The sequence below is a fragment of the Bison bison genome, unplaced genomic scaffold, assembly GCF_000754665.1.
Source record: "Bison bison bison isolate TAMUID 2011002044 unplaced genomic scaffold, Bison_UMD1.0 scf7180017864500, whole genome shotgun sequence".
NCBI classification, from domain to species: Eukaryota; Metazoa; Chordata; class Mammalia; order Artiodactyla; family Bovidae; genus Bison; species Bison bison.
Window position 1 is genome coordinate 7,568,761 of NW_011495059.1, and position 14,274 is coordinate 7,583,034.

Consider the following 14,274-nt stretch of genomic DNA (forward strand, 5'->3'; position numbering starts at 1 on the left):
CCCCTAGGACCCTATAACATAGATTTTATTAGTGCCCACTGAATAGATGAGGAAACTGAAGCATGGGGAAGTGAAACAACCAGCCCAAGATGCCCTAGTTAGAAAGTGGCAGAGCCAAAAGGTGAACCTGATTGTCTGGCTTTAGAATGTAAACTTGACTTTTATGCTAAGATGGAGACATTAGGACACTTACCCAGGGACACATAATAGTTATTACTGTGTCATCTCCAATTGGCCGATCAAGAGACCAATTCTCAGAGGCCAAGGCCAGGGAATTATCGCACCCATGCAGAAGTCATTTAAGGTCACATAGTGAGTTGCCATCATTCCCCTCTGATGAGATAATCTGCTCTCAGACACACTTCACGTTAGCGGCAGAACCAGGTGGGGTTCTTACAGCACAGCCTCTAGGGTCTAGCCAGGAAGGTTCTGGCCAATGGGCCGAGGAGCCAGGGGAGGCCTGGGTGGAGGTCCTCTCACCTGTATGTCTTGTGCAGCTCCATGATCCTTTCTTCCAGCTCCCGAGTCTGGTTCGGGGCGAAGCGGAGCTCACTGACATAGTTGCCCACGTGCTCCTCGGCATCGTAGTCGCCCAGCTCAGCCTGCACGGCGTAGGAGCCCAGCAGGGCGTGTGTGACGAAGGAGCAGGGCAGGCGGCCTGTGATGATGTCTGCCCGCAGCTGCAGGCACAGGTAGTATCTGGAGATAGGGGAGAGCGGGCATGGGCACGGGGGGGCCCACTCCCTCCCGAGACGCCCCCAACCACAGCTTCCTATGGATCCATCAGCTCCAAACTAATCGATGCTCAGCACAGAGAGGAATATTCCCAGACATGCCATGTGTTATACTGGCAGGTCATGTGTTAATACTCTGGGTGTATCTTAGAAGATGGTTATGTAACATTTCATGAAATGTTAAGCATTTTTGTTCATTTCTAAGTTTGATGGATTTTTCCTACTATGGGAACATTTTCAATTTCGAACTCATTTTCAAGCTAAATTAGGACTGCTTTAGCCATTTTTTAAAAATGTGATGTATTTTGAATTATATAATTAATATACACTTATGGTGGGAAAAAATGTAAACTTTAGAGGTAATTCTAAATTTCCTCTTTATATTCATCCTCAGTCCTAATCCCCTCCCCAGAGGTTACTCCTGTTATCCCTGTGGTGTTTAGACCTTTTTCCTTCATGGATGTCTAGAAATGTATGTAATTTTCACATGATCATCTTCTTAAATTCAGAAAAAGCATTTGATAAAGTTCAACATCCATTCATGATAAAAAAAATCCTAAGAAAGTGGGTATAGAGGGAACATATCTCAACATAGTAAAGGTTATTTATGACAAACCCACAGCCAATATGATATTCAATGCTGAAAAGCTGAAAGCCTTCCCACTAAAATCTGGAACAAGCACAGATGCCCACCTCACCAATTCTATTCAACATAATATTGAATAGAAGTTCTAACCACAGCAATCAGATAAGAAAAAGAAATAAAATGTATCCAAATTGGTAGGGAAAAGATAAAACTGTCATTATATGCAGACAACATGATACCATATATAGAAAATCCTAAAGACTCCTCATAAAAACTACTAAAACTGATAAATGAATTCAGCAAGGTAGCAAAATACAAGATTAACATACAGAAATTGGTTGCATTTCTTTACACTTTAACAATGAAATATCAGAAAAGGAATGTAAAAAACCAAATCCCCTTTAGAATCTGCATCCAAAAAAAAAAAAAAAACCAACAAGAATAAACGTGGTCAGGGAGGTAAAAGGCTTATATGTTGAAACTATAAAACATTAATAAAAGAAATCAGAGATGATTCAAAGAAATGGAAAGACATCTCATACTCACAATTAGAAGAATGAACGTTGTTAAAATGGCCATACTAGCCAAACCAATCTAAATATTTAATTCAATTCCTATCAAATTACCTGTGACATTTTTCACAGAACTAGAATAAATAATCCTATAATCTGCAAGATCCAGAATTGCCAAATCCTGAGGAAAAAGAACAAAGCAGGAGGTATAACCCTCTCCAGACTTCAGACAATACACAAAGCTACAGTAATCAAAACAGCATGATATTGGCACAGAAAAAGACATATGGATCAACAGAACAGACTAGAGAGCCCAGAAATAAACCCACATACCTATATGGTCAATTAATCTTTGACAAAGGAGGCAAGAAAATACAATGGGAAAAAGACAGTCTCTTCAGCAAGTGGTGTTGGGAAAGCTGGAGAGCCACATGCAAATCAATGAAATTGGAACATGCCCTCACAACATACACAAAAATAAACTCAAAATGGCTTAAAGACTTAAATATAAGAAATGACACTGTAAAATTCCTAGAAAAGAACATAGGCAAGACATTCTCAGACATAAATCATACCAATGTTTTCCTAGGTCAATCTCCCATGGCAATAGAAAAACAAAACTAAACAAATGGGACCTAATCAAGTTTATAAGCTTTTGCACAGCAAAGGAAACCATCAACAAAACAAAAAGACAATCTATGGACTGGGAGAAAATATTTGCAAATGATGCCACCAACAGGGGCTTAATCTCCAAAATATACGAACAGCTCATATAACCTAGTTAAAAAAAAAAACCAATCAAAACATGTGCAGAAGACCTAAATAGACATTTCTCCAAAGAAGACATATAGATGGCCAATAGGCACATGAAAAGATGCTCATCGTCACTAAATATTAGGGAAATGCAAATCAAAACTACAATGAGGTACCACCTCACACTAGTCAGAATGACCATCATTAAAAAGTCTACAAATAACAAATACTAGAGAGGGTGTGAAGAAAAGGGAACCCTCCTAGACTGCTGTTGGGAAAGTGAATTGGTGCAGCCACTATGGAAAACAGTATGGTGCTTCCTCTAAAAATTAAAAATAGAGTTGCCATATGATCTAGCAATCCCACTTCAGGGCATATATTCAGAAAAAATATAATTCCAAAAGACGCATGCACGCCTATGTTCATAGCAGCACTACTCACAGTAGCCAAGACATGGAAACAACCTAAATACCCACCAACAGATGAGTGGATGAAGAAGATGTGGTGTATTGGGCTGGCCAAAACGTTCATTTGGGTTTTACCACAGGACATTTCAGAAAAGCCCAAATGAACTTTTTGGCCAACCAAATACAGTGGAATACTACTCAGCCATAAAAAAGAATGAAATAATGCTATTTGCAGCAACATGGATGGATCTAGAGAGTATCGTACTAAGTAAAGTAAGTGAGAAAGAGAAAGACATACCACATGATAACACTTCTATATGGAATCTAAACTATGGCGCAAATGAACTTATCTGCAAAACAGAAAGAGACTCAGACACAGAGAACAGACTTGGTTGCCAAAGGGGAGGGGTGGTACCGGAGGAACAGAGTGGGAGCTGCAGATTCGCGGGTGCCAACTATGATTAATACACACCGAATAGAAAGACAACAAGGTCCTACTGGATAGCATGGGGAACTATTGCCTGTAATAAACCGTAGTGGAAAAGAACACGTAAAAGAAAATACATGTGTGTGTGTGCATATAACTGAATTACTTTGCTGTACAGCAAAAATTAACACAACATTGTAAAGAAACTATACTTCAATAAAATAAAGTTTTAAAAAATGCACATGGTAAAAAAAAAATGCACATGGTTTCGATTAATGGGGAGGTTTTAGCAGGTAAATCTAGCAAATGCAACATCTGACTATGCAGCTCACTTGCTTCTCACACTCAACTGGGTGCCTTAGAGCCCTTCCCATGTCAGCACGTGCGACTTGATTTTATTCATTTTCACTTCTGTACCATAATCCACCATCCGGAAAAACCTGTTTGCCGATGTAGTCTCAGAACTTTTTAATTTGGCTACAGCTCTAAGTAAATTGTCAAAAACCAAATTGGCCCAGAAGAAACATTTCCAACCACTTTTATAACTTTCAAGACTTTTTATAACTTTCATGCACACTTGGATGATTTTACCATTTTTAGAACGATTTCAAACACATTTTTTTTATTGCTTTTTAAGTTACTGTGTATTTTTTTTAATGTTCCAGTTCATTCTCAGCCTGCAGTACCTCCCTGACCACTTTGCCATGTCTCACCATTTTTTTTTTTCAATTACTTGTATCTTTTAAGTGGCTTTTATTTTTAAGTAGTTTGTACTGCTCCGTGACATTATCTTGCAGTCAGAGCTCTGGTAAAAAGTACATGCAGCCTCAGTGTATGCTCAGAGGCAAGGCTGCAGTTCAGAATCAGCAGCAGCTCAAACATCACAGGCACCGAGGGTGGGCTTATGAACATTTCATTCAAAAGTCTCCAAATTCAGAAATCATTGCCAAGTACACAGACTTGTCTTTCATCCCAGTCACTTTGTCATTTTGACCAGTTTATTTGGGGTTTAAATATTTTTTGCTAAACAGCTGCCACAGGGACTTCCTTGGTGGTCCGCTGGTTTCCACTGCAGGGGGTACAGGTTTGATCCCTGGTTGGGGAACTAAGATTCTGCACGCCACACAGTGCGCCGGCCAAGAAATAAACACCTAAATAGTTGCGACTACCAACCCCATTCCCTGAGGCCATCCATACTGGGCAGGGCTAACTTCTTTCCTGGTGTCCCAATGTCCAGGAACAAAGAGGGGAGGCACCAGCGGGCAAGACCAGGAAGGGTGGGGGTTGTCTTGGTCTAAAGCTCTCAGCCCTTTCAGGAATGAAGTTTAGACCCTGCTGCTGCCACCCTGGCCCCAAGCTGACCTCAGGAATTAGAGCAGGGCTAATGAGGCCAAGGCCTCAGATTTGATCTATTTCAGGAACATCTGTTTTATCTCCCAAGACCAGAGTCAGTATCTTGACCTTGGCTGATTGCTTGGCAAGTGGCAGAGATTAGAGAGGGACCCAGTGGGAGACAGGGACTGGCTTAGTAGCTCCAAACCACATCCTATTTGTGGTAGGTGTGACACAGCCCCAGGATATCAAGAAGTAAGGCTATCTCTTTGGAAGAGGCTTAGATAAAGAGATGGAGGAGGAAATGGCAACTCACTCCAGTATTCTTGCCTGGAGAATTCCATGGAGAGGAGCTTGGCAGGCTACAGTCCATGGGGTCGCAAAGAGTGGGACATGACTGAAGCAACTAACGCACTTAGATAAAGAGAAAGTGCTCTCCCTGTTTTGGGTTCCAGAGGCAGGCTGAGCCCCATGAGGGATGCTTCACACCCTCTTCTAATCCTCAAGCCTTCTTATCTACTGGCCCTGAGGCACAAGGCCTGCGTCCACAATCCAAATTCACTCCAGCAGCCTGGGCTTGCCTCCCTGGGGACGTCACACCCATTTGACTCCCTTACTTCAGAGTCAAACACAGAGTAACACACAGGACCAAACTCCCACTTTCAAAGGCATCTGTGTTCTAATCCCTCCTTATCCCCCTAGTCAAAACCGGGTGGTCCACCCAGCCCATCAGCCTTCAGATGTGTCTGGCTTATCCTACCCAGAGATGGCCCACACCATATGCTTTGAAAGTTTCAATGAGTCACCAGCATTTTAAAATTGTGGCTTTTACTCTCAAATCTAGCTTTCCTCCAACAATAGGGCCCGATGCCCATGTGATTGCCGAGGGGAACAGGGACCGTTTTAGGTGGGCTCTGTCCTCTTGAACTGAGCCCCTCTGCACCCTGTGACACCTCCCCCTCCGAAGTCAAGGATTCACTGCATAGACCACTGTGCTTGCATCACTCTCTCTTGCACTGAGTCGGATTCCCTTGTTGATGCTGTCTGCATGGCCTCAGTGGGCATCTGGGTTTGCACTCCGCACTGTGTACCCATATTCCATCTCGTGTCTCCCAGGGCCCTGTGTCCATCCCCCTCCAACACCGCCCCTCCCCAGCCCTCACCTTGTGATGTCTTCTGTCAGCTGGGCAGGGTCAGGAGGGTAGAACTTGACTGTGAAGGCAAAATTCCAGGGGCTGCCTGAGAGGAGCAGGTGGGAGAAAAGATCAGAGAGGCCCCATCTTCCCAGTGGGTGGCCCAGATGTACCATCTCATGGGCAATTTTTCAAAGTTTTCCCATAACTGCAATCTTAGGACAAACTCATAAGAAAACCTAGAACATTATTCCCACTTGACAGACAAGAAGACTGAGGCCCAGATTAAAAGACTTGTGAACTAGCAGTGGGAAGGAAGGTAGAAAGAAAGAAAACCAATGGTACATGCTAGACATGCTGTTAAATACTTTACAAACATCACTTCATTAAACCTCACAACAGCCCAGTAAACAAGTCCTATGGTCACCCCCATTTTGTAAATGAGGATGGTGAGGCCCAGGTAGCAAAATGGCCAGTCCAAGGTCACCAGCTCGGAAGTGCCAATGCTAAGGTTCAGACCCACCCTGGCCACCTGGCTCCAGAGCCCACTCTCCTCTACACCAAAGTCTGTGCCCAGGACATTCATGGGAAGATAGCTAATCTAGAAAGTACCACATTAAACAGGTTTCCTGACTTTGGGTTTCTCGGAGCTCTCACTCTGCTACTGTGCCTTGTACCTCTTAAAGGGGGGACATGCATTCAGGAGTTTCCAAAGCCCATTTGACCTGCTGCGTCCATTTGTCACCGGGCCTCCTTCCATATTAATGTTTCTCAGAACAGACAGTGCAAAACTCTGTCCTATCTGATGTTGACTCCATCTCAAATGGATTATAAATGAGACTGAAAGGCAAATATAATGGGCTAAAAGTAACAAAAAACATTTCACTGGGATAAATGTTAACCTCCACATTTAGCTACGAAAAATCAATGGTACACATTTAAAAAGTAAAGAAAAATAAAGGCTGGGGTTTTAGCTAGAGGAAAGCTCTGCGAGCCAAGAAAAGGGATGACCACTTAAGAAGCAGGGGTGGGAAGGGAGGAGGCCTTGATGAAAGGCCATAGTCCAGGACAATGGTCAGACGGCCCCAATGGAGTATTTGGGGCTCCAAGTTCTAAAAGAACCCCCAACAGGGACTTCCTCAGTGGTCCACTGGCTAAGACTTCATGCTCCCAATGCAGGGGGCCGAGGTTCAACCCCTGGTTAGGGAACTAGATCCCACATGCTGTAACTAAGAGTTCTCACGCAGCAATGAAGATCAAAGATTCTGTATGCCACAACTAATACCTGGCATGGCAAAATAAATAAATATTTTTTTAATTAATTAATTGAATTTTTAAAAAAAGGACCCCTGACAAAGTGAGAAAGCAAGGCCCATCCAGGACATGGCCATGGCCAGGAAGGGCTGGTGACCACACCTTCACTACCATCCTGTCCCTGTGGTCATCACCATCTTCATAGCTGTCGTGTCTCCCAAACTTCCTAAGTGCTGGTTGCTTGGCTTGCTAAGAACTTTCTATGTGTTTTTTGGAATTTAATCTTTATAATGTCCTGAGGTACACTTTTCTTTTAATAGATGAAGATTTTGAGAGGTTAAGTCATCCTCCCAGGATCACCCAGCCAGTCAGTGGTAGAAAATAAGTCTAGCCTCTGATCCCAAGACCCCACAGCTTAGGTTCCTGACCACAGCTGACTCCTCAAGGGGAAACAATTCCTGTCTCAAGAATAATAATGGAAGAGATCCCTGGTGGCCTATGGTTAGGATTCTGGGCTTTCACTGGGTTCAATTCCTGCCCAGGAAGCTAAGCTCCTGCAAGCGATGCAGTGCAGCCAAAAAAAAGAGAGAAAGAGAAAAAATAATGGCAATAATTAACAATAATAATAATAATGGCTAAAACAAACTGGGTGTTACTATGTGCAAGCACGTTCTAGGTATTAAACACCTAATAACTCATTTAATCCTCACAAGAACCCTAATTATAAGGGTGACCCGCACTTGATAAATGATGAGGTAGAGAACAATTAATTAACACAAGAAGTAGTGATGGAGTCAGGATTCAAATCCCGGCAGTCTGATCCACGTCTGCCCTTTTAACCATCACACCAGATTGCCTCCTACTTTGTGAAGAACATACTCTGTGCTGGCTGTTGTCCACACTCACATCATAGAAACTTCATCGCCACCTAGCGAGGCAGGAATCATTAACCCACTTGCTAGGGAGATGCAGGAATCCGGAGAGGTAGAGGAATCGCCCCCAGTGCCCTGAGTGATGGGCACTGAGATTCAGGAGGAAATATACCAAACTCTGAAGGCCAGGACATCAGAACTCAGGTGCCAGCTTCAGAAGGCTGGGGCTGTCACAAATCAAGAAAGGGGACAGGGAATTCCCAGGTGGTCCAGTGGTTAAGATTCTGCACCCTCCTGCTGAGGGCCCGGGCTCAATTCCTGGTTGGGGAAGATTCCACAAGCCACATGATGGGGAGGGTAGAGTAGGGGATAAACAAATTGTTCCCCGGAGCCCCGGAAGACAGAACTGGGATGAAAGAGTAGAAACTGGGGAAAGGAACAGGGACTGAAGGAGGCAGCTCTGCTTCGCAATAACTTGAGGAGACCTGACTCCCTGCCCTGGGAGGGAGCTGAGACCCAAAGATTCTATCAGTAGCTTTGCATTTCCAAAGTCCTGGTCCATCTCAAACACTCTCAGCCACCGGAATGTGTTCTGACCCTCTCAGGCATGAGGGGCAGGCTTCCCGGCGGGGCTGAATTTCCTGGGGAGAGCCTGAAGGCCAGGCCTGGGACCCTGCTGGCCCCAGAGGAGAGGGCTCTATCTGCGAGCCTGCCTCTGTGTCTCCAACTGACAGGAGGCTACAGGAAGAATTCTCAAGCCCCCTCCTGCATAGTCAGCTGGCATCCCTAGACCCAGCTGCCTGCTGTCATGGCAACAGGCTTGGCTATAGCCTTCCAGCCAGGGGACCAGGGAGCCCAAGCACAGCCAAGGGGGCGGAGCCCCTGGTGGAGGCATCTCTGCCTCCAGGCTCCAAGTCCCCACCTACTGGATGTCCCCATGGCTGAGGCCACCTACCTCTCCCTTCTGCCATTTGAAGGCTTCCGTGTCCCTCCCAATATGCCTTGCTTTCCCCTCTGGGCCAGAAAAGACAGGTTGTTGGCCTGCTCATCTGTCTTCGCTCCAGGCCTTGAAGAGTGCAGGATGGTATTGGGAGGCCAGGGCTGGAGACCTGGCGTGGCCAATACCTCAGTCTGCGATCTTTAACTGCCTTTTTCAGGGCCTCAGTTACTCATTATTAAATACAGGACACGTTCACTACCGATCAGTTGGCAGCAGCCTAGAGTGCAATGCGGACAAGGATTCTGAGTCAAAGGTCACTGATCACCCAAGACAACACTGGCCCTGCACAGGAGGGTGGCTGTTCTGAGGGCCATCAGTTTGCTCCCTGGTCTTAGATGACTCTGTAAGTCCCTTCTGGGCTTGCAGACCTGGGCTGCCTAGGGCTGACATCCTGAATACTCCTCTGCTAACATGCTATGTGACTCCAGACAGTCATTCCTCTCATCCAGGCTTCAGGCTCCTCATCTCTACAGTAATATCCTGCCTTCCCTAAGATCTGCCACGCAGAGCAAATGAACTCATGGGTCTGAATGCATTTCCCCAAGAAGGATGGAGTCCCCACCACGTTCCCACCAAGGCAGGTCACTCACTCCGGATCTGCTTCTTGATTTCCTTGGAGGGGTCCAGCCAGTTCTGCAGGAGAAGACAAGAGGTCCTTAGAGGGAGCTGGGAGAGGGGACGTGGGTAGGGTGAGGAGACAGAAATATCCTGAAGCGCCCTGCAGACAGCGCCCCAGCAGGGAACACCCTTTCCTGGGTGAGCAGTCTGGGTCATTTCCCTTGGGATTGGGAGGTGAGGGAATGAGGCCTGGCTTCAGGCAGGACTGGGAACCTGGGGCCCTGGGCCTAGCATTGCCCTGAGGCAGCAAGGTGAACAGGTAATGCAGCTGGCATGGGTGCGAAGGAGGAAATTCAGATAGGAGCGTCCCAAGGGTGGGGAGGAGGCACCGGGGTTATTTCCCCAGGAAGCCACGTCACGGCTCTCCAGATACTCATCTGGGGCTGACCTGCAGGTCCCAAGGAAGGACCAGCACACAGCGGAGACAGAGAACTGAGGATAGACAGGGATGGATGAACCCTGGGGTTGCGCAAACAGGAGGTGCCTAGTGGGGACTTCCTTGGCAGTCCAGTGGTTAAGAGGTCACCTTCCAATGCAGGCATGAGGGTTAGATCCCTGATCAGGGATTTAAAATCCCACATGCCCCACAGCCAAAAAACCAAAACATAAAACAGAAGCAGTATTGAAACAAATTCAATAAAGACTTTAAAAATGGTTCTACATCCCCCCAAAAAAGACAAGGTGCCTAATGAAGGTCTGAGGATTGATGGAAGCCATAGGATGCGGCCAGGCCAATGGGGGCTTAAGAGAAGACGTGTCCCCGCAGCAGACCTTTCAGCCAACTCCGCTCCCCAGCCCAGGTACCTTCTGACTGTCGGCATCACAGAAGGTCAGGCCAAAGTAGTCCTTCTCCAAGAGGTTGAGGTGCTCACAGACCAGGTCAAACAGCACCTGGCCCCGGCCGTGTTTCTAGAGAGAGAAGCAGAGATGCCATGAGGCTGGAACACACGTCAGGGTGGGGCGGGGAGGTGCCCCAGGCTCCACCAGGACGACGTGAAAACCCCCAAGAGGCTTCCAGCGTCTGGGGAGGATCTCAGAGCTCCTGTCTCCCACCAGGCTCTGCTCACCAAGTCCAAAGGAACCCTTGGGGAACACTAATCCCAGCCCATCCACTGCCTTCGTCCAAGCCCTCCTGGGGTCCTCCTAGCACTTAATCTTCTTGGGGGGAAGCCGGAGTGGGGTCAGGGTGTGACTGACTTCTCCTTCCTGTACAGTGAGTAAGAGAAACAGTCTAAGTTGGACCCAAGGAAGAGAAAACCAAAAATCTGAACTTTGGATGTGAGGAAGAGACAAGCTGCCTGACAGGTCACGGCTGTGGGCAGGGGAGGAGGGGAGGGCCTGGGACTCAGTGTCACAGAGTAACTCTCCTCCAGGGTCCCTCCCCTTACACTAAGGGGGCGCCCCCCATCCAAGCAGCAAGAGAGTTTCTTCAGGCGGTCACAGTACCTAAACCAGCTTCAGATGGAAGCAGCACTGTGGGAGTCACCTTCTCCCCTAGCTCCCATCATCCGTGCGTGGCACCTCTCTGGGCACCATCCAGGTCTGAGGATTAGGAAGGACAAAGCCCAGAACTTGTGGGTACCCAACCCACAGGTGTGAAGACGAGCACCAACAGAGGCAAGTGAAGCAGTCACTACCCAAAGAGACAGGGGGCTCCAGGGAGGTGGGGAGGCCCCTGCAAGGTCTGGCAGAGTCACTGGGATCAGGCCTGACTGTGGGAACGGCTGAAAAACCAAGGGATTTTTGGGTTTTGGGCCTTTTTTGAAGGAGGCCTTCAGAGAAAGCGGCCTCAGTCAAACCCTCACACTCTCCTAGGGCAGCTGAAACAGCACCGTGGGGCCAGCATGGGCAGAAGAGAAGAGGGAGAGGATATCCCTCTCTTTTGGCCAGGATATCCACCCTGCAACCCTTCTGTGGAAGAAATAAACATCAAAAAAAAAAAAAAAGACAGAAACCCCAACCCTGAAAAGAAGATAGAACCAGCCTCCCAGAGCTTAGAGGTCAGTCAGTCCCTTAAGACCAGGGCTCAGAGGCTGGGGTGGGGTAGGGGGAAACTGGTGGCTCTTGTAACTCTCAGCAGTAAGGCCACCCTCTGGACTCTTCCATGTATGTGGACGGGCCAGGAATGGCACCTGGACGGGGGCAGAACCTCTAAGGGGGCAGTCAGAGTTCAGAATTCGAGTGGGAGTTCCAGCCAACATAGGAAAGGGAGACGCTAAATGTGGAGCCAGGAGGGCTGACCCCAGAGAAGAGGTGTCCTCCCTGCCACCCACTAGGGGACAGAACCATGCCACGGGGTTTCTACAAAGCCTGTGGGGAGCAGTCCTTCCCATGCGCCGCCTCCCTATGTCTGGGAGACAACTTACCATGGAACCCTCGAGTGACCAGTTTGTCCTGGCGCCCTGGACAGGGTGGTTCACAGGGAGAACCCCTCTCCCCATCCAATAAATACATGAACATGATTCTAGTCGAAACCTCGGTATCTACAGGGTGAGATAGAAGAGCCCAGGTCCTACCAGGCTACAGATCAGCCCCTAGACAGTGAATCCTACCCAAGGTACAGCCACCCTAAGAAGGCTTTTCCTGGTGCCAGGCCTGAGCCTCATCTAATTCTATGTACAATCATAAGAGCCCTCTCTGGGCCTTGGTGACAGGGTCTAGGCAAAGGAGGGCTGGCCTATCATCTACACGGCAGTCGGTCCAGGCCTCCATTAAGAATGGATGCCCTCTGGCTTGGCCCAGGCTGAGTGCCCAGAGGCCTGTCCTGGCTCCGAGGCCAGTGGGCTGGGGCTGGGCTGTGGCTCCCTACCTCCACCTCGCACTCATACTCAGAAGCATCGAGCAGAGTGACTCGGCAGACGGTGCTCTTGTACTTCTTGGCAATCTTCTGGGGTGACTTCTGGGCCTTGCTGGGTGTGGTCCTCTCTGACAGGCCATCGGCCTCCCCGTAGTCCTTCTCCTCCATGTCTAGGCTCTGCAAGTCCAACCAAGGGAAGGATTTGGTCAATGAGCTTGAAACCATAGCATTTCATCCAAATGAGATGCAATGAGGAAGCAGCTGGAGCTAAGACAGACTCCAAAATGAGAGCCATGGCCCTCTAAGAACACCCCCAGGTGACACCCCCGTCTAAAGTGCAGGAGGAGAGTCAGCACTGCGTACAATGGGTGGGTTCATAAGAGGGGTCCACTGTGTCCCTGCAGGCAGAAGCATCCCACAGAACCAAACCCAGAGGCCAGAGCTATCCTTTCTCCTTAGACGAACAGTGCATGAGTTACCAGGGCTTGGTCTCCTCCTTCCCAGTCTGTCACTGGGCCAAGCATGAGGTTTTGTTGTTGTTTAGTCACTAAGTTGTGTTCGACTTGTTTGCAACCCCATGGATTGTAGCCCCTGCCGGGGTCCTCTGTCAATGGGATGTCCCAGGCAAGAATACTGGAATGCGTTGCCATTTCCTTCTCCAGGGGATCTTCTCGACCCAGGGATCAAATCCGAGTCTCCTGCATTGGCAGGTGGGTTCTTTACCACTGAGCCACCAGTGGCTAGGACTGACCTAATGGAAGGAAGGGAGGTCAGAGTCCTGCATATCAGTCCTAACTCTGCAACAGATAACCTCAATGATATTGGCTGGGTTACCTGTTGTGAATTAAGGGAGGGGTGAATTCAATGGCTAGATGACCCCCCCCCCCACCAAATCCTTTGTCTCTTTATTATTTTGTTTGTTTTAAGTTTTTCTTTTTTGACTGTGCTAGGTCTTTGTTGCAGTGAGCAGGCTCTTTAACTGCAGTGTGGGCTTAGCTGCTCTGTGCATGTGGGATTTTAGTTTCTTTACCAGGGATCAAACCTGCGTCCCTTGCATTGGAAAGCATATTCTTAACCACTGGACCACCAGGGAAGTCCCTCCTTGTCTCTTTAGATGATGAATTTTGCTCTGAAGTCACACCAGGCCTGCCCAGCTAGAATGGACAGCTTGAGGGAATAGGAAAATGAGGTTGAAGCAACACAGATTTTTCAACATCAGATCTAGATTTGACTTGGGACTTCCCTGGCAGTCCAGTGGTTAAGACTCTATGTTTCAACTGCAGAAGGCGTGAGTTCAGTCCCTGGTCAGGGAACTAAGATCCTGCATGCCATGTAGTGCAGCCAATATAGATAGACAGATAGGTAGATAGATAGACACAGATTTGACTTGCACTTCTGTCACTTTATGCTTCCCTGGTGGCTCAGATGGCAAAGAATCCACCTGCAATGTGGGAGACCTGGGTTTGATCCCTGGGTTGGGAAGATCTCCTGGAGGGGGGCATGGCCCTCCTCCAGTATTCTTGCCTGGAGAATCCCCATGGACAGAGGAGCCTGGCAGACTACAGTCCATGGGGTCACAAAGAGTTGGATGTGACTGAGCGACGAAGCACACAGCACTTTATAGCGATGTGACTCCATCCTGCTGAGGCTCTGTTTCTCCCACTGTAACGTGGGGAAATGAACAGTTATCTCCTGAGGTCCTGGAGAATAAAATGTAAAAACGAACACGATGGCCCCTGCACAATGCTTCGCACGTCGTGGGTCAACAGTACACCCTGGTTCCCTTCTTTCCCCGCTCCCGGGCACACACCTGTTCTGCAGGCCGAGCGTCCTGCTGGGGCGGCTGCTT

General features: G+C 47.9%; 1 protein-coding gene across 10 annotated transcripts in view; it reads right to left on the reverse strand.

The window, feature by feature from the left end:
• The window catches only part of EPB41L1 (erythrocyte membrane protein band 4.1-like 1), a 173,728-nt gene that overhangs the window by 43,036 nt on the left and 116,418 nt on the right, over positions 1-14,274 (reverse strand). For all 10 annotated transcript variants that reach the window (XM_010829224.1, XM_010829226.1, XM_010829228.1 and 7 more), the window contains 6 exons: positions 14,236-14,274; positions 12,438-12,602; positions 10,433-10,537; positions 9,601-9,643; positions 5,915-5,990; positions 481-699 (listed from right to left, as the gene is read on the reverse strand). In XM_010829224.1, the coding sequence (XP_010827526.1) occupies positions 481-699; positions 5,915-5,990; positions 9,601-9,643; positions 10,433-10,537; positions 12,438-12,602; positions 14,236-14,274 (647 nt within the window). The remainder of the gene's footprint in view (positions 1-480; positions 700-5,914; positions 5,991-9,600; positions 9,644-10,432; positions 10,538-12,437; positions 12,603-14,235) is intronic.